This window comes from Amphiura filiformis, chromosome 8 (genome assembly GCF_039555335.1).
Source record: "Amphiura filiformis chromosome 8, Afil_fr2py, whole genome shotgun sequence".
Classification (NCBI taxonomy): domain Eukaryota; kingdom Metazoa; phylum Echinodermata; class Ophiuroidea; order Amphilepidida; family Amphiuridae; genus Amphiura; species Amphiura filiformis.
In genome coordinates, this window is record NC_092635.1 from 59,457,526 (window position 1) to 59,482,585 (window position 25,060).

General features: G+C 36.4%; 1 protein-coding gene across 1 annotated transcript; it reads left to right on the top strand.

Moving 5' to 3' along the window:
* Nucleotides 1-18,158: 18,158 nt before the first annotated feature.
* On the top strand, nucleotides 18,159-19,325 carry LOC140159638 (uncharacterized). The gene has a single exon (XM_072183132.1). The coding sequence runs from the start codon at nucleotides 18,159-18,161 to the stop codon at nucleotides 19,323-19,325; it is 1,167 nt and encodes a 388-aa protein (XP_072039233.1).
* The last annotated feature ends 5,735 nt before the right edge of the window (nucleotides 19,326-25,060 follow it).

A 25,060-nucleotide genomic window follows, 5' to 3' on the forward strand; every position in this document is an offset into this window, starting at 1 on the left:
CAAAATAGCGTGATTGTAATGATCGCCATACAAACAGTGCTTGGTTCCGATACCATCACGGAGTTACGTAACTACTTCGTGGTCTGATTATGATCAATGGTCTGATCTACTTGGGTTCGATCCTTTTAAGAAAAGAAAAATAGCTGATCAATTATAATGCATAAATGAATAAAGTAATGTAGTTACACAATTTGAAACATTGAGGCAGTTCTATATATCACGCATTGGTAGGTAGCAGGTGGAGCAAATTTTGTCAGCGGTTTTTGTTGCCGTTTGTTCGCAGTGCCTATTTATCTAAAAAAAAAATAAGAAAAATAAAATTAAATTAAAAAAAATTCACAATATTCGTTCGTAAAATGGGGACAAAATCCAAAAACATTTCTTGACCCTTCTTCACATAAAAGTGGGGGCAGAAATCAAGATTCGAACAAGTACCATTCACCATTCAAGGCGCACCCTCTACCGACTGAGCTAACGGGTCAGACAATAGAAGGGTGTAAATTTGAACTGAAGAATATTAAAAAATATGAAGAAATTACATTGTTATAAAAAGATTTACCAAAAATGGTATAACGTATGAATCGATTTACAAATGAAGTCCAATGGCACTTTGAGAAAGAATACCTGAAGAAACCCCAAAACATTTGCTGCTCTAGCAACTAACCTAGTGACCTAAAGTATTGGGTCATGTCACGATATTTGTTTTTCTGAGGCATTATGTCCAGGTTGCTCAATTTAACATACACGTATCCTTAATGCTGTTGAGATTTTACAAGGATGGCGCTCTCACATTTCTAAGAATCCAAAAGCGCCATTAGGCGAACGTTTACGGTATTTGATTTAACTGTATGTATCTATGTTCACTCGCAAAATTATTGTTAATTCATACTAAACTTTTCATTAAAGATTCAGATATTGTTAACTTAATCTTACAGTGTGTTTTGTTATGCATTTTGAAGTGAATTTGAGTAAAAGGTGTTTTTTTGGGTATTGCGTCATTATACGTCTCATAACACAAGTGAATGTTAATTGATTTTTAAAGATTTGATACACTTCTTATTGATTTAAAAATCAACAAGAAGTGTATCAAATATTTAAACATACACATGACAATAATTGTTTTAATTGAATTAAAAATGTTAATTAAACATAATCAATCAAATAACGCTTTAGGGTCGCTGAAAATAGTGACATACCATCTCAAAGACTATAGATATGATAGAGATAACTGTGGATGAACATTTTATGACAAGTTCTAAGGTAAACTATTTGAATCCATAGTTCAATAAAGTAGAAAAGATTCTTTTTCAGATCCAATTATTCTGGTACTTACTCAGAAATATTTCAATTCCTATCAGGAATCTTGATCACTCTGTTGTGGTGTTTCTAGATGTTTGATGAAACGGAAACACTGTTTGGTCTTGATGACGTTTCCAAACTTCCTGGTTGCCGTTTATTGATGAGTTGATCGTAGATCATGTCTAGTTTGTAAGCCCCCTCGTATTTGTTCATTCATGGTGTTATGCCCCCTACTTCTTATCCAGATTGCTTCCTTCAGCCAGCGTGTTGTTTTGTCTGCTTCTTGGTCAATGATCTCCCACCCAATTACATGATTTTTTGCTGCTACATGTTCTGCTATTGCTGATTTATGAATTTCTGATGTTGAGACCTTTCTTTGAGCTCTAGTAAAGCTTTTTGCACTCACTTTCTCAGTTTCTGTTTTGTGTTCTGAAAGTATACCGAACAAACCATGGAGCTATTATAAGATGGAGAGGAAATAGATTACGTAACGCATTGAAACCTTGTGCCGATTTGAAATCTGACAAGCTATTCATCGAAAGGTACCTTTTGTTTGGGACAAAGGGCTTCCGCCATTAAATCAGTAAGCTGACCCGACAGTGTATTAACGCTTTACCTAGCAGGCTACTGTCAATAAGTGATCAAATGAAAGTCGCGTGAAAGCGCTTAATGGAACGAAAAGTACCTATTGTTATACATAAACCCAAGGGTGTGATTGAGTAGCCGTAAGCACAAAAGGCACACATTAGCCGCTAATGCATATTTCGTTGTCACCCCACTGACATTAGGTGCTTCATTTGAATAAATTGAATGCGCTTGCTGAATGATTACGCATCAAGGCTGCCATGTGTCTGCATGTCAATAGTACAATAATGGTATTAAATAGCTACGTCCCGGGAGCTACGTATACATGTAACATATTATAAATATACCGGTATAGGCCTATATAAAAGTTGTTTTACAAATTGAGATTTTATTTTATTTTATTTTATTTTAAGAAGGGGAATATCATAATCAGTGGCGTACTGAAGGGGCAGCTCTTCTGTGAGAGGTCTTGGGAGGGATGAGGGTGGAGGAGGGATATGAAGAATGAGAGGGACTGGAGGAAGAGAGAAAGAGGAAGAAATAAAGAGAAATAAATAAATAGACGTAAATAAATAGAAAGGTAAGGAAACTGATAGGAATGAGAGGGGACAAAACGTAAGAGGGGATGGAGAAGTAAAGGGAGATAAGAAGAGGGAGTGATACTTTAGCAAGTACAGAGAAAGGAAAAGAAATGAATGACAAATAAATGTAGGCCTTTTATAATAATTATTATAGAAACTAAACACAGCCCCCCCCCACACACACACACACATAGGCCTAACACTAACAACACTATAGGCAGCCATTCGATGATGGCAATGCCTTTATGCGTTACGTATTTAAAACGCCCAGTCAGATGTATTTTACACCTGCAAAGCACAAGTCACCCAATTTCGAAAATTGGACGTTGAATGTACACTCTCATGAATATTGATTGGCAACATTTTCCAATATGTCAGCGCTCAAATAGGACACAATAGAACAATAGACCATTCAGTGCGTTGGAACAAACGACCAGTTTCACCAATATATGTTTTGGGACAGTTTTGGCACGGTATTTCATAAATAGCCCCTGCTGTCTGCAATGGGTCACGTTTGTCCTTAGGGTGCACAAGTAGGTTTCGTAGTGTGCGATGGGGTTTGAAACAAGTGGAAAACCCGTGTTTCTTGAAAACCCTGGAAACACGCTCTGACAGTTCCTCAACATAGGGAATGACCACAAACCCTTTGTTCTTTTCTTTACTGTCGTTGGAAGGCTTTCTCTTAGGTTTTGGATTCTCTTTTTCTTCTTTCACCTTGTTGATGGTCCATGCTGGGTATCCACACGTTGCGAGTGCTCGTTTGATGTGCGACTCCTCTTTTTGCCGGTCTTCTGGCTCGGTGACTATACTATCCTTCCTGTCGAGCAAGGTTCGCACTACTCCTAACTTCTGATGAAGTGGGTGGTGGGATTGGAACTGTAAATATTGGTCTGTGTGAGTTGGTTTCCTGTATATGCAGACTTGCAGAGCTTGGTCGTGCCGTCGGGTTTCTTGATGATGAGAGTATCTAGGAATGGTATGCTGCCTTCCGATTCCTCCTCGTACGTGAACGTGATACTTCCTGTTGGATCCACTTGGTTGAGATGTTCTGTCAAATTATCCACTTCCCCCCGCTTGATGATCTCTAGTACGTCGTCTACATACTTCTTCCAGAGCGTCGGCTTACAATTGAGCGGTGCTGTTGCAATGACTTCCTCTTCCAACCATTCCATAAAGAGATCTACGGCGATCGGACTCAGAGGACTGCCCATAGCCATGCCTTTCTTCTGTTGGTATATGCTGCCCTTCGAAGTGAAGTATGTTGTGGTTAAGATGAACTTGATTAGTTCCATGAGATCATCAACATTGAGAAGTGTCCTTTTTTTGAGATCAGGATCTTGCTCCAACTTCCGACGAATAATGTCTAAAGTGATCTCAATCGGAGTGTTGGTGAAAAGGGACACCACGTCATGAGAAATGAGGCATTCGTCTTCCTTGATACTTCCCCTAAATCGTCTGCTAACTGCTTTGAGTTAAGCACATGATGACAAGAAGTGCCTACTATAGGGCTTATGATATCCGCCAAAGATCGGGATACATTGTACCCGATCGAGCCATTATTATGTTTTGATGGATCCAAGTGTGTGAAAATATTGAATCCAACACATAATAATGATAAAATTGGATGCTCTACGCCCAATATTTATTGGTCTCGCTATGAGTTGTAAAATATTGGACTCGACTACGTCTCATCCAATATTTTAAAACTCATAGCTCGACCAATAAATATGGGCTCAACCGACCAATTTTATATCAGTATAGTCAATTATGGGTCGAGACAAGATCTACGATCAACTCATCAATAAACGGCAACCAGGAAGTTTGGAAACGTCATCAAGACCAAACAGTGTTGCCGTTTCATCAAACATCTAGAAACACCACAACAGAGTGATCAAGATTCCTGATAGGAATTGAAATATTTCTGAGTAAGTACCAGAATAACTGGATCTGAAAAAGAACCTTTTCTACTTTATTGAACTATGCACGAGCCTGATGAATCTGTTTCAAGAGTTGAATTCATAGTGTTTACGGTGTACCTTTAATGTAAGCTAGCCACGTGCTGTCTTGTCTCAGTCAGATTTGGTCTTAACCTTCTTCGTATAAAGATAACAAAAAAAAATGAATTAAATTAATTAAAAAGGCATCTCTAAGTATTCTATTTAACATTTATTCTATTTATTACATTGAAATGCTCTCAAACGAACAATCCTAGTAGTGGTTTAGGTCAGTGTTCTTGAAACCAATTTGTTTGAAAGTGAACGATATTCACGATGGAAAGTTGACGATGAAGCCTTCAGCTACACACAAAGATTAAGACTTATTATCATGTACTATTCTCATTACGAGTTCCTTTGCACGTTAGACGACGGGGGCATATTTTACTTGTCTTTATGTCCTTATATTTTTTCTTATAAAATATCTTGTTTACTATCAGTTTCATATTTTCAATTCAGCACATCTCAGTGTGTCCTCTAGCGCATCCTGTTTTCGCCATCTTCTTTTATAATTGATAGAATTTATCTGCGTGACGGTTCAACAGCACTTTTATTATTTACATCAGGAACATGCCGATGCGAATGTTGTGGAAAGATGAACGTGTTTGTTCGGGGGGACTCGACTTTGGAAGTGACGGGGATGTGTGGACATCAGTTCGAATCTAGGGGTCTTTCGGTGAGAGCCCAGACACCAAAAAAGGCGATCTTTCGGTGAGGAGGCCCCAAAATAGGGGTCTTTTGGCGAGACTGGTGACAATCTTACCAAAATAAAGAGAAGAAAAATGTCATCAAAATTTGAATTTTTTTGAAAAATTTGAAGAAAAATAATGCAAAAAACGGGATCATTCGGTGAGAAATTTGTATAAAATTCTTGAAAAGAGGGGTCTTTTGGTGACAGAAAAACCAAATAGGGGTAATTGGGTGAGAGGGAGTTCAGTAAAACAAAAAAGGGAGCATTTAGTGGGAGGGAGTTGAAAAATGGGGGTTAATGTGGCCGCACATCCCCGTCACCCATTTTTAGTGAGTCCCCAGAAGGGGTTGCTTGTGTGTAAGTTCCGGACATAATAATAAAGTATCCGAGTGATTAATTAATCGCGGATCAAAAGATATTTCTTGATCATATATTTTGCTCACTGCACAGAAATGCTACGCAAGTGGTGATCATTTTCCAACGGGACCGATGGGCAACAACATCAAACCATTTATATCAATCATATTAAGTGTATATACTCATGACCGATTGGATGACGAAATGCCGATAGCTTATTTGATAGGCTTGTATGGAGAAGGAATAACTTTATAAATACATTTCGTATCTGCTGTCGATGTTACGACGATGAAATAGGTAATAATAATTGATGATTTTTTTTGAAGAAAAAGCTCTTTGCTCTTTGTTTCGGATATCTGTCCTAGAAAACAATCTCTCATGTCCTGTTTTATGTGACTTCTATAGTGAAATCAATATAAATGAATTTCAATGGTAGTAATTTCAGTAGAAATCAGTTTTGTATTGTTAATGAGCGCATAGGATGGTCCAGGAATTACTTAGATAGATGCGTTTGGTCACTTACGCAATTAGTGCAACCAGGGGGCGGACTGTTAGGGTTACAGGGGGCGCCCTTGGAAGGACAAGGATTAAGATACTGATTTAAAGCACTTATGCATATTCGATACTTTTAATAATTTGATACTATACATTTAATCCAAAACACTATGTGAAATAGTGTAAACGCCTCACAGTGTATATTGCGTTGTATTAGCCTGATTAAACCCATGCAAACTAGAAAACCCCACTTTTAAACAGCTTCATTGCTTGTCACTAGATGATTTGACGTCCTAGAAGCATACATTGGGCTATTCCAGAAAATAGGTGCACACCCCCTATAGAGGAGTAAATTTTTAATCTAAGAAATGTCTGGATTTCCAAGTTTGCTTTCTGAAAACGACTGGATTTCCAGTTGCCAATGTTACTGGAAAAAGCGTGGAAATCCAACCAAATGAAGGAAAAATCACGGAAATGTTGAAAATGAGCTCTCATATTGAGGATTTCTGATTTTAAACTATTTTTCTGCCGGATTTTTTTGCCTTTGGGCACTTTAAAAGTCTGGATTTCCAACAGTCACGACTGGACAAAAAGTCCGGATATCCGAACTCCTCTATAGGGGGTGTGCATCTACTTTCTGGAATAGCCCATTATAGCAATGTGTTTTATTTAAAGGAGCAGATCGACTGCTCAGTGCCAGAAGTGGGTAAGTGCAATAGCTGCCATGTGTACCTGCCATGTGTAAATGAGTACAATATACTGTGTGTAAATTGACAAATGTTCACAGGGCAGCTATTGCACTTATCCACTTCTGGTATTGAGCAATCAAAATTGCTACACTTTTCATCCAATTGTACAGATTACATAAACCCATCTTCAATGTTTTAATTTGTAGTTCAGTAATTGCGCATTATTATTGATGATTGTATTCACATAGTATTTATTTAAAAAATATGCATCGGAACTTGTTACCTCCCTCCCTCTTCCGAAAACAAGACGGATGTGCACCCTTTCTCTCTTCTTTCTGGAACGGTATAAGGATAGGATGAGTTTTGAAGGAACTTATTAAAATTACCAGTAACCCGACCAAAAACATACAGTATTATGCAAGCATACATTGGTTTACATAACACCAAAATCATTGCATGGTGCAATACTATAAAATGGATTAAAATTTAACAAAATAGTGTGAACATTTTCTCTTACTGAAGTACGAATGTATTTTGGACGGTATTCGGTGTTCTTTTTTTACCGATTATGTTGAATATGGACAAGGAGTATACCACATATTATATTGACAAAATGCGAGACAAAAACCTAAAAAAGAGCATTACCATTTTTCTTGTTAAACAACAGTAAGGGACAAGATCACAGAAATCAATCAATTTATTCTCATAGATTTTTGTACTAAATATACTTGATTGAACATGACTCAAATAGACATAGGGTTAATGCCGATCGTTGCCCCGCAGAATACTACTTATCTTCTCAACCAGTCCCTGTTGATTACACATTCAAAACCAACAGTAATTCTCTTCAAAAATCATCTAATAAGGCATGATGATGATGCGCCATAAGCGGTACCCATGAATCATACACTTGTCGTGTTGACGTTTGCCCTCTGGCGATGAGATTTCCCCCCCGTATTTATCAAGATAGCGCAGAAATTGATGACTTTTGGCCTCATCCCTTGTTGTATTAATATCAAGCATTATTAACTTTGATGGGATAAAATGATAACCAAAATACAATCGTTCTATATCTTTTCGCTTTATTTACGTCTGCATTGACATAAACAGGTTTTGTCATTTTTATCCTGTTAACTGAACATCATGTTATTGTACTAGGTGGTGATCTCCCAACAGAGTGTGAAAAGCGAATGTGTGCCGCCGGTTATCTGCGTCCGCGTCATTTAAGGTAGTTTCCTTGTTTTCAATGGTATTAGCTTTTAGATCTCGCCGGTGCGATACTAGTAAAAAAAAATACTACAATTTTTTTTAAATATATATATATATATATATATTACGCCCCCACTATTTATAGTGGTTGAGCACTTTCGACTACTTTTGGAGTAGAGACTTGTGCTGGATGTGGCTTTTGTCATGGTTCTGACACCACAGAATGTATATACCTGTATATGCATTACTGTTAAGTTGAAACCATGACAAATTATCCGTCTGATGATCGGTATACCCAATGATCGTAAGTGAGGGTATGCTGTGAAACTAGTAGTAACGGTTGCCTTTTCCAGAGGTCTATACTTTGAATTTGTATATATATATATATATATAATGTAGAAATTATCATAGATCATTGAGTAATAGCAAGGTGTAAGAAATCTTTGCGTAAACCCATTAAGATGACTGGTTTTTTAATTGCTTAATTCTAATTTTCCGCATCATTAAATGCCGTTTCCTCTGTCCAATGGTACTGCGCGTCAGATCTCACCGGTATAAATGACAAGATAGCAAAATAATGAAGACAAATTTCAATTATTAGATTTCAACTCATTAAGCTGATAATAATACGAATAAGTTTTACGACAATTGAGAAATAATGAGCAGCAAAATTATTAACTGCGTTCAGATATTAGCACACTAACTTGTATGTCATTATACAAACCGCCTTGTTAGAGTAATCTTACACATATCTTCATTTAAGATGGAGATGAGCATTAAATCAAGGTTATATAGTGCTTTACATTATGCTAATATTTTACACCACTATTTTTTATCCTAAGCTGAAAGCATCATCATTATGACTAAATACGTTTTGAAAGTTCTAAGAATATGACTGAACTATAATAAATCTCTCTTAAGGTTGGTCTTAACCCTGAAAATTATGGACATTTTTGGACCTCATAACTGCTAAATTGTTGTCTAAAGTATATATAAGTATGCCTATTTAGAATGGCAAAGACATGACAAATCCATCTGTGAGGTCAAATTTGGGCAAAAATGCTCAGTTTTTGGAGAAAATCCCAATCGCATTATGACCCTGTGAACCTTTTGTGACCTTAAACCAGTATACCCTATACCTCTAATTAAATCTTATTATTATATTTGCAAGAAATATCTCACCATCCTATACAATTTAATATTAAAAAAGTTGTACGCATATGGTACGACACAAGTCACCAAATATACCCCCTTCCCCTGTGGCACAGAGCTCCATTTTCTCTGTATAATGTGATTATACCCACAGCGTGTTTCAGCATGCTCGTATGTTTCCTATAACCAACTAACATAGAGCAATTTGTTAGAATTGTAAGTTCCCTAAACGAATTAGCTTGAAGAAAAAAAGAAATGTACCCATTCAACAATTGTCATAGATCTTACTGTGAGAAAAAGTACGTTAGGGGAGTTGGAGAGGATTTTACTTTAGCGTGTTTTTTTTAAGTGAAAATGTTATCATAAGTGTTGGTTCTTTTAAACTGTTAAAACAATTTTGGATGCGCAGATAAATTGAGAATGTTACGGACATGAGATTTTAATTTGGGTTTGGGTAACGCTTAAAGTGGAACTTCGTGATCCACAGCCTCATCCCCACAACACGTCACGTCCAACTTATGAAAGTAGAGATTTATATACAATTAGAAATCTACTTTCCACATAATTTTTCTGTGCAAGTTTCTTGCCGATTCTGTGTATTTTATGTCTGTCGATATGGAAATTACATCAAAGTGGCCGATGGAGCACTCTAATCATGCAAATATATAACGTAAAAATTCAATGTCCAAACTGAAATTTTGGAAATCTGGAATTTTTTGTGAGACATGAGAGAACATCAGACATACCGAATTGCATTCTGGATACTAAGAATGTCCTTCTGATATCATATAATTTTGATTTTTTTTTTTAATTCGCGATATAATACAGATTTTATGACAAATTATTAAAATTTGATATTCTTTAAATTTTTGATATATAACAGTCCTCGAAATAAACTTTACAAATCTAAGGATATGTACTTAAAGTGTATGTAGCTGGGAGGAAAAGCCGACGATCAATTGAAAAAAATTGATCTTTCATAATGAAGATATATATTTTTGTCCCCAAAAGACCTATTTTTTCTTCTATTTTTTAGTGTTTTGGGAAACAATCCATATCTTCAATACGAAAGATCACAATTTTCAATTGATCGTCGGCTTTTCATCCCAGCTACATACATTTTAAGTACATATCATTAGAGTTATAACATTTACTTCGAGGACTGTTAAATATCAAAAATATCAATTTTAATCATTTGCCATAAAAATGTGTATTACATTGCGAATTTCAAAAAATCAAAATTATTTGGTATCAGAAGGACATTCTTCGTATCAGAATGCAATTCGATATGTCTGGTGTGCTCTCAGGTCCCACAAAAAATACTGTCCAAACGCTCATACCTCATCCCTTAACCATACCCTAAAAAGAGGATGGTCAAATCACGAAATACTCTTTTATTTAGCAAGACTGATAATACATTTCAACACACAAGATTACTTGATACTTGACATTTTAGTCAATTATTTCTGATAATTTTGTTTATTTAAAGGAAAGCTCATTTTTTGATTACATCTTTATTATTCCTATTATTTATAATATCTGATACATCGTACACAATTCTATATACATGTATGATTTTAACACAGCGCTTGGTAGAATTGCGGCATGATTGGGCAATGGAGCAATTCAGACTCATCTAGAATCTTTAATATACTCTCTCTATAATTACGCGCCATTTTAGGAACAAATCTGTTCCCTGTGATTGCTCGCTCTTGGTTTCCCGCCATCTCTATTTCCTGATGCTATTTTAAAAAACAAGAACATCGGGACATTTTTAAATTTGTTTGATTAAAATTGGGTAGCCTATAATCAGCTGTTAAGTAATGCGTTCTAGGCAGTATAAGCAAATTGGCAATATAATAATGATTGTCCTATGGACGCAATAAGTAGACCAAACACAACTATTGCCGGAGCTGGATCTTTACCATCCGAATCTTTTATTTCCTTTCATTTACACAGTTGATCAAGTGTCAACTGTGTTCTTCATACTTAATTTAATATCACATATCACCTCAGACAGCTATATCATCTGGGAGTATACACAGTTGACAGGAAATCAACTGTCTATATTATCTTCATACTTTTAATATCACTTCAGACAGCTATATCATCTGAGATTTTAAATAGATATAAATTCAAATTCATTAGCGCCTCAGACAGCTATATCATCTGGCTTAAATTCAAATTCATTAGCGCCTCAGACAGCTATATCATCTGGCTTAAATTCAAATTCATTAGCGCCTCAGACAGCTATATCATCTGGCTTATTCTTTAAAAGCAATATATATCAATCATTGAAATCATATATGTATCAGACAGCAATATCATCTGATACCCTTTTTACGCAATCAGACAGCTATATCATCTGATGCCATTTACGGTCCTGAAGTGAGACGACCCACTTCAAATCCCAAACAGCATAATTTGGCTTGGACCTAATCATTACTCATTTCCGGAATTAGGACAACCCAATTCAATTTCCAAACAGCCTAATTTGGAATTGACATTCAATATTAAGTATGTGAAAACATTCCCAATGACTTGCTCAAATGCAGCAATGTATCTCCATTTTGATTCATATATTGGACAAAATGGTAAAAAGCAAAAGAAACAATGCCATTTAATATCATATTTTCATAAAGGGAGTGGTGGGTGGGTTTTAAAATTTTCCTGACCTCTTCGGATGGTATCAAAACAGCTTATGAATTTTTCCCGGCAATAATTTCTGAGAAAACAGCCACGCCCCCCAGAACCGCTGCCTATGATTGGCTACTGGCACGCGACTCGACACGGGGCATGGATGCACAACGGGTGTCGCCGGATGTCACAACACGCATGGCTCCACCTTTTATTGATCTACAGGACAATGAAACCCTTTTCAACAAAACCCAGGACTTATTACGCCAATGACAATTTTGGTTTTGATTGAAGTTTGCTCAATCAAAACCCGATTAACATTCAAAAGCAAACAATAATATTATGTTTTTAAAATCGGTTACTTGTATTTACCTGCATTTATAAGTTCAAGTATTTTCAACCCTCTTAATTTAAATGTCGAGTATAAATTATGAGAGTTTGAAAACATTTTTGTACGATTGTTATCAATTTGTTTGACTATCCTTTATGACACAATGTATGCTTTATTTGAGTATATTTGTCGGATCGCAAATTTTGCAACCAAATATGACTTGATGTATAATGAAGCAAAATTGAGATATTGTCAACACAGAGTGCTCCTGGAGCACAAGGATTAACCCTTACCCAAACATACCCTAAATCATGAAGCACTAATCATAACTAGCTAGTGCTCAGGAGTGCAAAATTTGGCAGAATATCAAAGCTTACGACATTAATCTTGTTGTCATGGATTCAAGGAAACAATAAATCACAATTTAAGCTGATGTACAGATGCTTAAGTTTGGGGTTACTAAAGAAACTAATTAAAAATGACTAATTACCGGTATTGGGCTTCTCCATTAAAACCTCCCACAAATAACAACCAAGACTTTTAAAATGTGTTTAAAAACACATCTAGTAATCCGACAGAATAGAGAGCAGAAAAATTGTACACTTCACTAAAATGTTGATGTACAAATCGTGTAATCAGTATTTGCGCATTTGTTACTAACGCGAGTTTTCCAGTCCCGGGTTATCGGTTAGTACTTATATCATGGTTGAAATCTTCGGACAAAACTTGTTGAATGACCTTGAGAGGCTGAAGCATATCTATTTGACCTATCATTGGCAAAACTGTTTTTTTTTAAATAAACCAGAAACATTAACACAATTGGTAATTTATCATGTGTTAGTAATGTGCGTTTTCCATTTCCGGGGTTCTCTATTACTAGTACTACCGTACTGCTGGTTGAAATCCACAAAAACGTCTCAAATACCATATCTATATGACATATCATTAGTCAAACTAGTTTTGTAAACCCTTGATATCTAAATATTATAGCTCATTATACTTTGTACAGTGTAACCATAAGGCCGTATCAAATTAATGTTTTGTTTCTCGTCCGGAGGATTTTCATGAATTTATGAGGAAGGTTTTTTAATGTAAAATTAGTATTGTTAGTAGTTTTCGGTCTTTCCAACAGTGCTCGAGGAAAGGAGGAGGCCATCTTTTAAATGTGAGGTTCTAAGGGACAAACCCCCCATATAGAGTATCACAAAAAGACTTAAAAGTGATCCTTGTTCTCTAATAAACTTATTTATTTCCAAAGTCTTACATTTTGTGAAAAAATCTATAAAAAAACCAATAATCTGACAAATTCCAGAAATTAAGGAAAGGAACGGGAACCAAAACATTAACTTTTTAGGCCAAAATATTCGTATTCCAGAAACATTAAAACAGTCGGTATACTTTCTCATGCGTTTACCTTTATGTGCGTTTTCCTTTCCTGTGTTCTCTATTAGTCAGTACCGTACTGCTCGTTGAAATCCACAAAAACGTCTCGATTTCCTTTGATAGGCGTAATCATATCTATATGACATATCATTCGCCAAATTCACTGTTTTTTGAAAAAACCTTGATATCTATAACTCATTACACTTTGTGCAGTATAGCCATAAAAACCCGTATACCAGAAACATTTATTCACATAATTTGTACTTTCCCTGTGCGTTTTCCATTTCCAGGGTTCTCTGTTTTTACCGCCACTGCATGCTTGTTTAAATTCACAAAAACGTCTGGGATGACCTTGATAGGCATTTATATATTAGCCAAACTGTTTTTGAAAAACCTTGGTATCTAAGAATAAGAATTATGGCTCATTGCACCATGTACCAATTGTACCATACTACTCGTAAACCCGAAACATTGATTCAATTGAAACTATTGTGGTAATGTGCGTTTTCCAGATTCAGGGTTCTCTTTGTATACTGCATGTCGAGCTCAATCTTCGGACAAAGTGTCTTGAATGACGCTATGAGAAGTAAGTATATAGCTTTGATGTAATTGACCAAGTGAAATCTAAACTATTAAAACAAGGATAGCGAAATGTTAAACCAGAAAATTTTTTGGGGATCCATGTTAAGTAAATATCCCTTCTTACAAGCGACATGTTAGCCTGTTATACTGTGCCTAACACTCTGATCTAAAGATAAAACCTCTCGATCCCGAGAGACTCCGTAGAAACATGATGGGTAATAATGTGTTTAGAGGGTTTGAATTCATCACACGCAATGCATTTGACCACTTTCTACAAATGCGCATTTTCCATTACCCGGGCTTCCGACCACTATTTTACACTAACATATTGAGACAAAGTCCACCAATTGGCATCAAATTAGCAACAGTTTGTCTATTAAATTAATATTAATACTGTTTTTCAAATTCTCTTTTATGGTTAACCTCAAAATATTCAAAACACAACTGCTCACTTTACTACAGCTATCCGTTTTCCATATACCTCAACGTGAGATCTCAAGACAAAATTTTATGATATTTACGCTTGCCGATTCCCTATGGTCATAGCATTCCTTTATAATTACTTTTTCAACTGGCTTTTTCTTTGCACCACTGATTCCTCATAACATCGACCGTGCTGAACTGCAATAGTCTCTCTGGGACCTATTGCTTCGTTTTGATTTCATTTTACAATTCCGATTACGTCATTAGACTACGAGACTTGGCTAAACACTAATCTTAATATTATACAAAAGCTAAATACGTGCAGCTAAATTCAATGTAGGTTTCCTAAGATATGGAGTCAACCAATCTCACAATTTCAAAAGAGTTCCTTAAGAGCCAACGAACCAATGCTAGGAATGTTTGTACCAATTGAATATTATATTACATGTAGTTTATTATAGTCATGACAATGTGAATATCATCTAATGTTTATCAAATTGCTGATATTACAGCAACACACTCTAAGAAATAAAGGTTCTAGATAGAACCATTTTTGTCCTCTCAGGATAACACCGGGAGGATAACCCTCCCTCTTGAACCTCTAAAAGGGTTTTTTACTTTTCGAGAACCCTTAAGGGTTCTCTAAATAACCGGAAACGGTTCTGCATCACATTTTTGGAGCCATTTGTGATGGTTTGGCACCATTTTTGGTTCTTTAGAGAACCTCTATGGGTTTTCCTGGGAGGAAAACTTTAGAACCTTTTTGACCTTTATTTCTTAGAGTGCATATTCACTCGAAGAAGCATATCATAAATACCTTATTTTTACTGTTTGTAATTATTTTTACTGTTTGTAAAAGTTAATCTATCAATAGTTAATGACAATTTTTCATGGATGTTCGCTGACAAGCACGGGTAATACTCGCAAATAAAAGAGTGTAGAGACGAACTATAAAGTCTCTTTTGAATGGAGTTGGTTGGCATACGAACAAAAATACGTTAGAGACAGACATGATGGTAGATAAGTAACCCACATTTCAAACAGAAAAAGAAAGAAAAGACAGAGTTAAAAATCAAATCAAAGATTGAAAAAGTTACTAGATAGTACTATTTCCCCGCTTGGCTCTCAATATTCCTTCAACACGTATTCTATACTGGTATGGTCAATCGTCGAAAGAAAAATGCACCTTGCGTTACTGAGTGAACAACACTGTACAAATTGAAATCCAGCGAATGAACTCTTGATTAAAAACTTTTCTGGAAAAGATCAATTGCAGCCAATTTAGAACATTGAGTTCACGATCTGTGCAGCGTGTGTACTGTCGTCCTTTTCTTCATCTTTTCAAAACGTGCTCTGGAGGAAGAATGATGGAGATATCACGAACATTATCAATGATTTATAGAATAAAACCCTGCTACCTAGTTGTATTGTTGTATCTTGAGGCCAAGATACTGTATAGCCATAGATTTCTAGAATCTGTGGTATAGCTTACAAAATAGAAAATGTATAAAAAAATCCTTATTGCTGCTATAAATCAAGCGTCGTTATTTTATGCGCCTTTTCTCGCCAACGGCAAGAAACGCCTTTTATGAGAAACCCTGAATTCTCTTTTCATCGGTTGATTTTTTTTCTTAAACTGTTAACAATTTAATAGCGATTGCACAGAATTTGCTTAGTTCTGAAAGTATTTGCAAGGTATTTTAAATGAATAAAACTAATCATGCTAAGGCCAGTTTCCAAAAAGAAGATTATACCTTAAACGTGAATGTTGAAATCTAACACATTAAGCCATTTCATGACACCAACAGACAATCCATATGCCAATATTTATTAACCTTTATGCTGCGAGATACGCTGTACTTGTTAAGATTCAGTTTCATGCCGGGGGCACAGGGAGTCAATGAGCCCCATAATTCTCATATTATGACCAATGTTATCTTGAGAAAACAGTAAGACATGCCGCAGATAGGAGAAAGAGACGAGAGCGAGAGCAAAAATAGATTTGCCGCTCACTCGCTTATAGCTGAAGCAGTATCTTCAATCCCTAAATCACCGACTGTCGTTTATGGCATGGCGCATTATAATAGCTAAGAACTGTAATATGGCCTCGTGGCAATGTACACGACCATGCATAAGTGGTCAAATGATTAAGTAATCTGAATTAAGCGGAAATATGACGATTATATTCCATAATTCCAATACTTATAATATAGGTCAAACAGGGGCGTGATCTTTAATAATTTGATCAATTAATTTAACAACGGATTTTGAAATCATTTCGCAGAATCAGATATTACATACTAGGATCAATAGGTACTTTGTGTTCAAATGAGTCAAATGAAGAAATTATTACGTATTATATAATGAATGTTAATGAAAGAAATGTCTGAGTGAATAGGACTCAATGCATTATATATTTACCTCTAGGGTGTCATAAATATATAATGATGTTATCAAGTGAAGAAATGTAGCATTAATATAGCAATGATGATGAAAGGGCTATATAATACACTAAGATCTTTAACATGCTCATCGGTCGCGAACCAGTTCTTTAACCCCTATACATTTGTACATTCATTGTATAACGTTTGCATGTGTTGGGTACAAAAACTCATACTCTTCAACTGATGTCATATTTTGAGTTATCATTGTTGACTGGGCGTTAGTGAACTGAGACCCCGATGATGCGACTGTATTAATTCATAGCGCTATATTCGTGATGATGGACCGTAAAATGTCTAATTACGACGGTAAATCGAGTATGATGATATCGAAGACCTTTGGAATGATGTTATTCATGTGCAGCTTAGCAATATTTAATTGTAATTGGTATTATATTACAAGAAATCATTAATCTTGTGTCTTCTCTTGGCAAAAGGACATTAATACATAATAGTAATATTTGAGTCATAGTAATTTTACAGAGTAATCTATGTGTGTGCCAGTTTTACAACGATATTAATATGTGACCGTACTTCACGAATGAGCCGTAAATGTCCTAAATTGTATTCTGAGTTTCAGTGTAAAATGATAGGTACCTCAAGTTAGTGCGACATGTATCTCGTTTTGATAGCGCTAGTCAAACATCTTTTAAACCAATCAATAATCCTATTGTTGAATAGGATAATAAGCTTCTATCTCAAGTGTCTATAGAATTCTTAAATATCTCTGCGGTGAAAGTCATAGGGTCTAGTCATGCACCCAAAAGTAACTTGACTACAGGTGAAAGAAAAGCCATGAAAGATCTACGTACGGATGAAAGTGTTACCATATTACCCAGTGACAAAGGTCGATGTACGGTTGTCCTCAACACCACGGACTACAAGCAAAAAGTGAATGAACTGTTGAGTGACACTAACACTTATACACTTCTCAAGAAAGACCCCACTAGAAAGTATAAAGAACAATTGAGAGGGATCTTGAAAAGACTGTGTGATAGTGATTGCATTACGAAGGCTCAATACTATCTTCTTATGCCCTCGTCGGATACAGTGCCTCGCTTTTACGGCTTACCTAAGGTACATAAACCAGCCTGCCCTCTACGTCCCATCGTCTCGTCTATTGGGTCGGTCACTTATCAAGTGGCCAAGTTTGTGGCGGACATCATTTCCCCCCTTGTAGGCCAATCCCCCCACCATATTAAGAACTCTGCGGACTTCGCTGAAAGAGTGGGGAACCTGACACTACAGGAAGGTGAGATTATGGTGTCTTACGACGTAACCGGTTTGTTTACCAATACCCCTGTTCCGGATGCCCTCCGCGTTATTAGGAAGATTGGAGGAAGATGTCACTTTGTCTGATCGCACAACACTGTCGGTTGATGACGTCATGGAACTGCTCACGTTTTGCGCCACTTCTACGTACATGATGGGATTGGGCAAAATTTACCAACAGAAAGAGGGTTTCGCGATGGGATCTCCAGTCTCGCCACTCGCATCCAACATATTCATGGAGTGGTTTGAGGTTCGCGCCCTAGACACTGCAACCCATGTACCATCCTTCTGGGCTCGCTACGTCGATGATACGTTCGTCGTAATACGCGAAGAATACATTGACGAATTAACCACCCACATCAACAACATTTCGCCCAAGTTTAGCATGGAACGGGAGGAAGATCATCAACTTCCTATGCTTGACACTCTTATCCACAGGAAGGAGACCGGCTCTACCAAAATCACCATCTACCGTAAGCCCACACACACCGACCAGTACTTGCTCATGGATTCGCACCACCCTCTTCAACATAAGTTGGGAGTCATAAGAACACTGGTTCACAGAGCAGAGTCGCTGGTCACGGAAGAAGAGGACAAAGTTCTAGAATTGGAGAAAATCCGGAAAGCGCTTGATGTGTGTGGCTATAAACGGTCTCATTTCGCTGTCGCCAATACCCGTAACCCTCCCAATCGTCAACCCCCCACTACGGCTGGTTCCAAGGGATCCATCACCCTTCCCTATGTTAGGGGTGTGTCAGAAGGACTTCGCAGAATTCTGTGCAAACGCGGTATTCAGGTGCACTTTAAACCAAGAAATACACTCCGTCAATTCCTTGTGTCACCAAAGGACAAAATTGATAAGAAGGAGAAATGTCATACTGTGTATAACATCCAATGCCGGAACTGCAACGCCGCCTATATTGGCGAAACCAAACGCCCCCTAGGAATTAGGGCTTCTGAACACAGGAGAGAGCCATCCCCGGTAGCGGAGCATGCCAAGAATACTGGACATTCTATCCCCACTGCAAGTGCCAAAATCTTGGATACTGACCCGTCATGGGTTGGTAGAGGCGCCCGGGAAGCGGCTCACATCAGGCAAAACAGAAGCACCCTGAACAGAGACGGCGGCCGGTATCACCTACCAGCAGTGTACACCTCGCTATTGAGACGTCCTGCACCGTCTGACGGTGCTGAGTCTCAATAGCACATCCAACAGCGCCCCCACGTGTTAATTGGGGCTGAAGAAAGTCTAGCGTTTTGCAGACAGAAAGCTACCCAAGGTGAGCTAATTTTTACTGCTGTTGAGAAACAAGATTCGTTCAATATCTCTGGTCTTTGTTTGCTTTGGTTAAATCCTGTTCAAGTGGTGCGTTACAAAACATTATATTTTGTCTAGGTATGTATAACCAACAATTAACAATGAGAGGACATTCCTGAACCTCGATGACTTGGGGATGATTTGAAATGACCGCCAATTATGACTATTTGATATTTATTACCAGCATTGTGGGAAAAGAAACACATGTAGAACCGAAAAAGGTATACTATTTTGTTGAAGGAGCAAAGTTCAACAAATCATAACTTGACCGGGGCGGAATTTACGGCTCATTCGTGGTGTACGATCTCATATAGTCTATGATTGCCATTTGGACCACCATCCTATACTTGATCCTAAAAAAAAAAAGTGCAGTGATTTATAGTGCGCTACGCACAGGCACAACGCCTAGACGCCTCAGCACACTTTACAGGTTGGCGCTGATCACTATGGCACCACATCATTCTATAAACCATTTAACAACAACACAGGGACTTTGTAGGTTCAAGAGCGCACACCCTAGACATTCCACAAATAACCATTGCAACCAGGATCAGCTCCTCGAGCCTCGTACGGGTTACAACGAGACAATTAGCGGGACAATTAGTTCCTTGTCCAGGGGAATTTCAAGCTAACTCATTTTTTCCAAGGAGCGTATTATACCACCGCCAGGGTTGGAACCCGCAATCTCTCACACCATAGTCGAACGCCTTATCGATTGAGCTAATTTGACTGCCTAATACTTACCCTATAACTCTAATCTAAACCCTTTTCGTATGAAGCGTCTGTAAAAGACACTTAGAGGTACAACCTGATTTATTAATTTTTCTTACAAAAAACTTTATATAATGTGCAATTTTAGACCTGGAAAATACCAACAGCTATATCACACTAATATACATATATTTTAAAGCTTTTTTAAAAAGAGAATTTAGTTTCTATATCAAATTATTCAATTTTGTCTGATTTTTTTAGGTAATTTTTATTCTGCTGTACATTTGTGTGCAAACTGAGGGCGCTATTTACATAATTTTTAAATTAAAATTAATATGACTTATTCCTTCTTAGATTAGCAGCACTTGAAAATGGTAAACACAACAAATTATACAAATCCTTTTTAACCCTTTTGCCATTTTTTTCAAAATGCATTCAATGTAACTTAATCTCTTTTCAAACCTAATATCCTCGGTTGTCGACCTAGATCAATGCTTACAGGACGAGTCAGAAATGACATAAATAGGAACAATAGACATAAAAATATAATAGCGGTCCGTTTGTTCTATATACTTTCTAAATCATACAGTTTTATAAATCAAAAAACACGCCCTGTGTTTTTATTATATCAATTCAAAGCAGAAAAACAAAACAAGCACACACTAATTGTATGTGACTTTATACTCTTGTATTTATAACTTATCCATCAATCGGACAGAATTTAATGTACAGAATGAATATGAACAGTGAACTGTGAACATTGAAGTGCATTTTAATGAAGAGATTTCCATTTTTAAATTAGAACTGACATTCAAAGAGTGTGTTTCGTTCAGAAATCATTAGAACATACAATTATTATGTATAATGCTAAAGTAAAGTAATAAAATCTTGGTACTTTAGAAATATTTTACTTACTTTACTGTTCATTTATGAATACGTCAGAGGCAATTTGTAAAGTAATTGTTGTTCGGTTTTTAAGCAATAATTTCAAATGGATAATTTTGGCACTTACACGCTAACTTTCATTTTTCACAAAATGATCAATAACAAGTGTATTATTCAAGAGATAAAATGTTGTCTTTGGAATAAGTTCTGTTTGCATGCAAGGCTAATATATCCTAACAGAGTCTTTGAAAAAAGAACCTTAAACCCTGACCTTCAAAAAATCGTCAGATCGCTATGTACAAATCCGGAGTAAAAGCTTTGAATTTTACCCGGTGAAATCGAATCCATACCTCAGTCGCTACCACAGAGCGATTAACCATTGACTAATGTATGGTGTCGTATTTTCTTTCGCCAGTGAAGCCGATTTCGTCTATTGGTCATAATACAATTTTACATCGCCTCTGAATGAAGTATGATTTCATCCCAATTCTCTTTGGAAGCTGTTAAGTAAATGTCGGGGTTTACAGAGAACTTAGATGTAAATCAGAAAACGTTGTACTATCTCCCTCAGGTAAGGGATGACTGGGGAATATGTGCTTCAATACACACCGTTACGATCTTAAGTGAATTACGATAAGGTATATGTAAAGAGGAGGAGGAAGAATATTAACGGGTATTTAAAGATCTGAGTTATATATATTTAGTGACATAATAGGTCTAGGGTGAAAGTTAATAGAAAGGTTGAGACGAATTCCTAGATGAAAAGGTTATTTTAAATGAATACTGATCAACCAATCCGATTAATTGTTGGATTAAAAGCAAATATATAAACTGTTAAGCTGAACCGCACTTACTTAAATTAGATTTTTAGTAAGTTTACTTTAAAAGGAGAAAACGAAAATTTTGGTAAACTATGCTCATCACGCGAATCCGTAAAAAAACTATTTCAATTAGATAGTTTACACACAGAAACCGGTTTGAATCTTCTCATTAACAATAAAGAAAGGCATTTTTTTTAAACCGACTCCTGACAAAGCAAAGTACAATTTTGCAATCTCAATACCAATTTTGCAATCTCAATATCAATGTAGGTTTACCACGTCTTGGTTAACCACGCACTATCATTCAATAACAAGATCAGACCTGGGCTTTGAAAGGGATAATGAGTGTGCAGGAAGGAAGAACGGAAAGAGACGCAGAGAGACAGGTGGGGGGGGAGGGAGGTTGAGAGAGATGGAAAAAGAAAGAGGATGCCAAGCGTACAGTAGGCGGGTATCGCGACGGGAGACGTGGAAGATGGAAAGAGGATTAAAATAACAAAGACATGGAAGGACGAAATGGTTTGTAAATAAAGTATGAAGACAAAGATGAAAAACTATTGACATGCTGATGAAAGTAGGTTAGGTTGGTAGAATCTAATTTGAAAACATATTCTCTGCACGTCTTTTCCCGTACATTTTAAACAACCGTATGAAACTTCATCAATCAATGCAATCAATTTATGTCTTTAACAAAACAATATCACTATACTACCAGGATTACATTGGATTAAAACTACAGCCCGACTCGTCCCTCGTCAAATCGCTCGCTTGATAAATTACCCCATTTTTAATGTAAACAATACTGTGCCAATGTCATATTGTTGATTACAATCAATTATGCTGTGGCCTTGATGGCAAGATTGCGTAATATTGAATGCAATTATTTGAGTTACCATAGCCTCACGGCCAGATGTAAGTCATTCACATGAATAATACAATGCCAATTGTTTCCCTGTGTAGAGTTATGTGAGGCTCTCGCGCGGTTAATAGGGACAATACAAAGCGATTTCAATTATTCCACTTGCAGGTGCACCATGTTGTTGTCATTGACTGCGTTGTTGTTATTACTAATGGCTCTTGCGTAACAAAATGTGCAATTTTACGCACCATTGGTCTAAATATCACATTTTGTTGTATATGGAACATGTTTCATGCTATATTCATGATTTACCACATTCGCCCCTAAAGTCCCAAACCAATTTTTAGCTTCCTTTTTTTTTAACCACAGGTCAAATATATTTATGGACAGTGGGTTTGGGAAAAGACATAGCTTTGAGATAAGTTTAAAGCAAACAAGACGACGAAGTTCTCAAATACATAAGAAACGATTTTATTTTGGGTGCTATTTGGAATTTTCTTTACAGGACACAGATTTATAATAGTACTTAGTCAATTGGAAGTCATTGGGTGTCATATCATGATGTTCATGGTATGAGCGATCTATGTAGATGAGTGAAGGTTGCAACCTTGATGGGTAATATACTTCCGGGATGAATAATCATCAATGTCAATGTTTGCAAATATATATTACTGAGTGAAGATTATTCAAAGGCATTACCCTTGTAATTACTGATTTATATTAATAAGTTCCGATTAAATTATTTACAAGGTTTTTCAGTCAAGGAAAATGCAAAAATTTATAACTACAATGTTATATGTGTGGATGTGTCCATGTAGTTACATACATACATACATACATACATATTAGAGCTTATAAAGCGCTATTACAAAAAGATCAAAGCGCTAAGTGATACACTGCAAAAACAAGAGAATGAACAAAAGCAAAGAGTCAAAAAGGATAATAATGAGCCTTAAGAGATTTTTTAAATGTTGCCACTGAGGTTGCCTCCCTGATGTTGCGCGGGAGGCAGTTCCATAACGCTGGACCAGCAGAACGAAAAGACATGTCACCACTGCGATTCGTAGAATCAGATATTAGGCCTACATACAGGATCAATAGGTACTTTGTGTTCAAATGAGTCAAATGAAGAAATTATTACGTATTATATAATGAATGTTAATGAATGAAATGTCTGGGTGAATATAACTCAATGCATTATATATTTACCTCTAGGGTGTCATAAATATATAATGATGTTATCAAGTGAATGAATGTAGCATTAATATAGCAATGATGATGAAAGGGCTATATAATACACTAAGATCTTTTACATTCTCATTGGTCGCGTACCAGTTCTTTAACCCCTATACATTTGTACATTCATTGTATAACGTTTGCATGTGTTGGGTACAAAAACTCATACTTTTCAACTGATGTCATATTTTGAGTTATCATTGTTGAATGGGCGTTAGTGAACTGCGTCCCCGATGATGCGACTGTATTAATTCATAGTGCTATATTCATGATGATGGACCGTAAAATGTCTAATTACGACGGTAAATCGAGTATGATGATATCGAAGACCTTTGGAATGATGTTATTCATGTGCAGCTTAGCAATATTTAATTGTAATTGGTATTATATTACAAGAAATCATTAATCTTGTGTCATATCTTGGCAAAAGGACATTAATACTTATAATAGTAATATTTGAGTCATAGTAATTTTACATAGTAATCTATGTGTGTGCCAGTTTTGCGACGATATTAATATGTGACCGTACATCACGAATGAGCCGTAAATGTCCTAAATTGTATTCTGAGTTTCAGTGTAAAATGTGCATGAGTCGTATTCATAGGTACCTCAAGTTAGTGCGACATGTATCTCGTTTTGATAGCGCTAGTCAAACATCTTTTAAACCAATCAATAATCCTATTGTTGAATAGGATAATAAGCTTCTACCTCAAGTGTCTATAGAATTCTTAAATATCTCTGGTCTTTGTTTGCTTTGGTTAAATCCTGTTCAAGTGGTGCGTTACAAAACATTATATTTTGTCTAGGTATGTATAACCAACAATTAACAATGAGAGGACATTCCTGAACCTCGATGACTTGGGGATGATTTGAAATGACCGCCAATTATGACTATTTGATATTTATTACCAGCATTGTGGGAAAAGAGACACATGTAGAACCGAAAAAGGTATACTATTTTGTTGAAGGAGCAAAGTTCAACAAATCATAACTTGACCGGGGCGGAATTTACGGCTCATTCGTGGTGTACGATCTCATATAGTCTATGATTGCCATTTGGACCACCATCCTATACTTGATCCTAAAAAAAAAGTGCAGTGATTTATAGT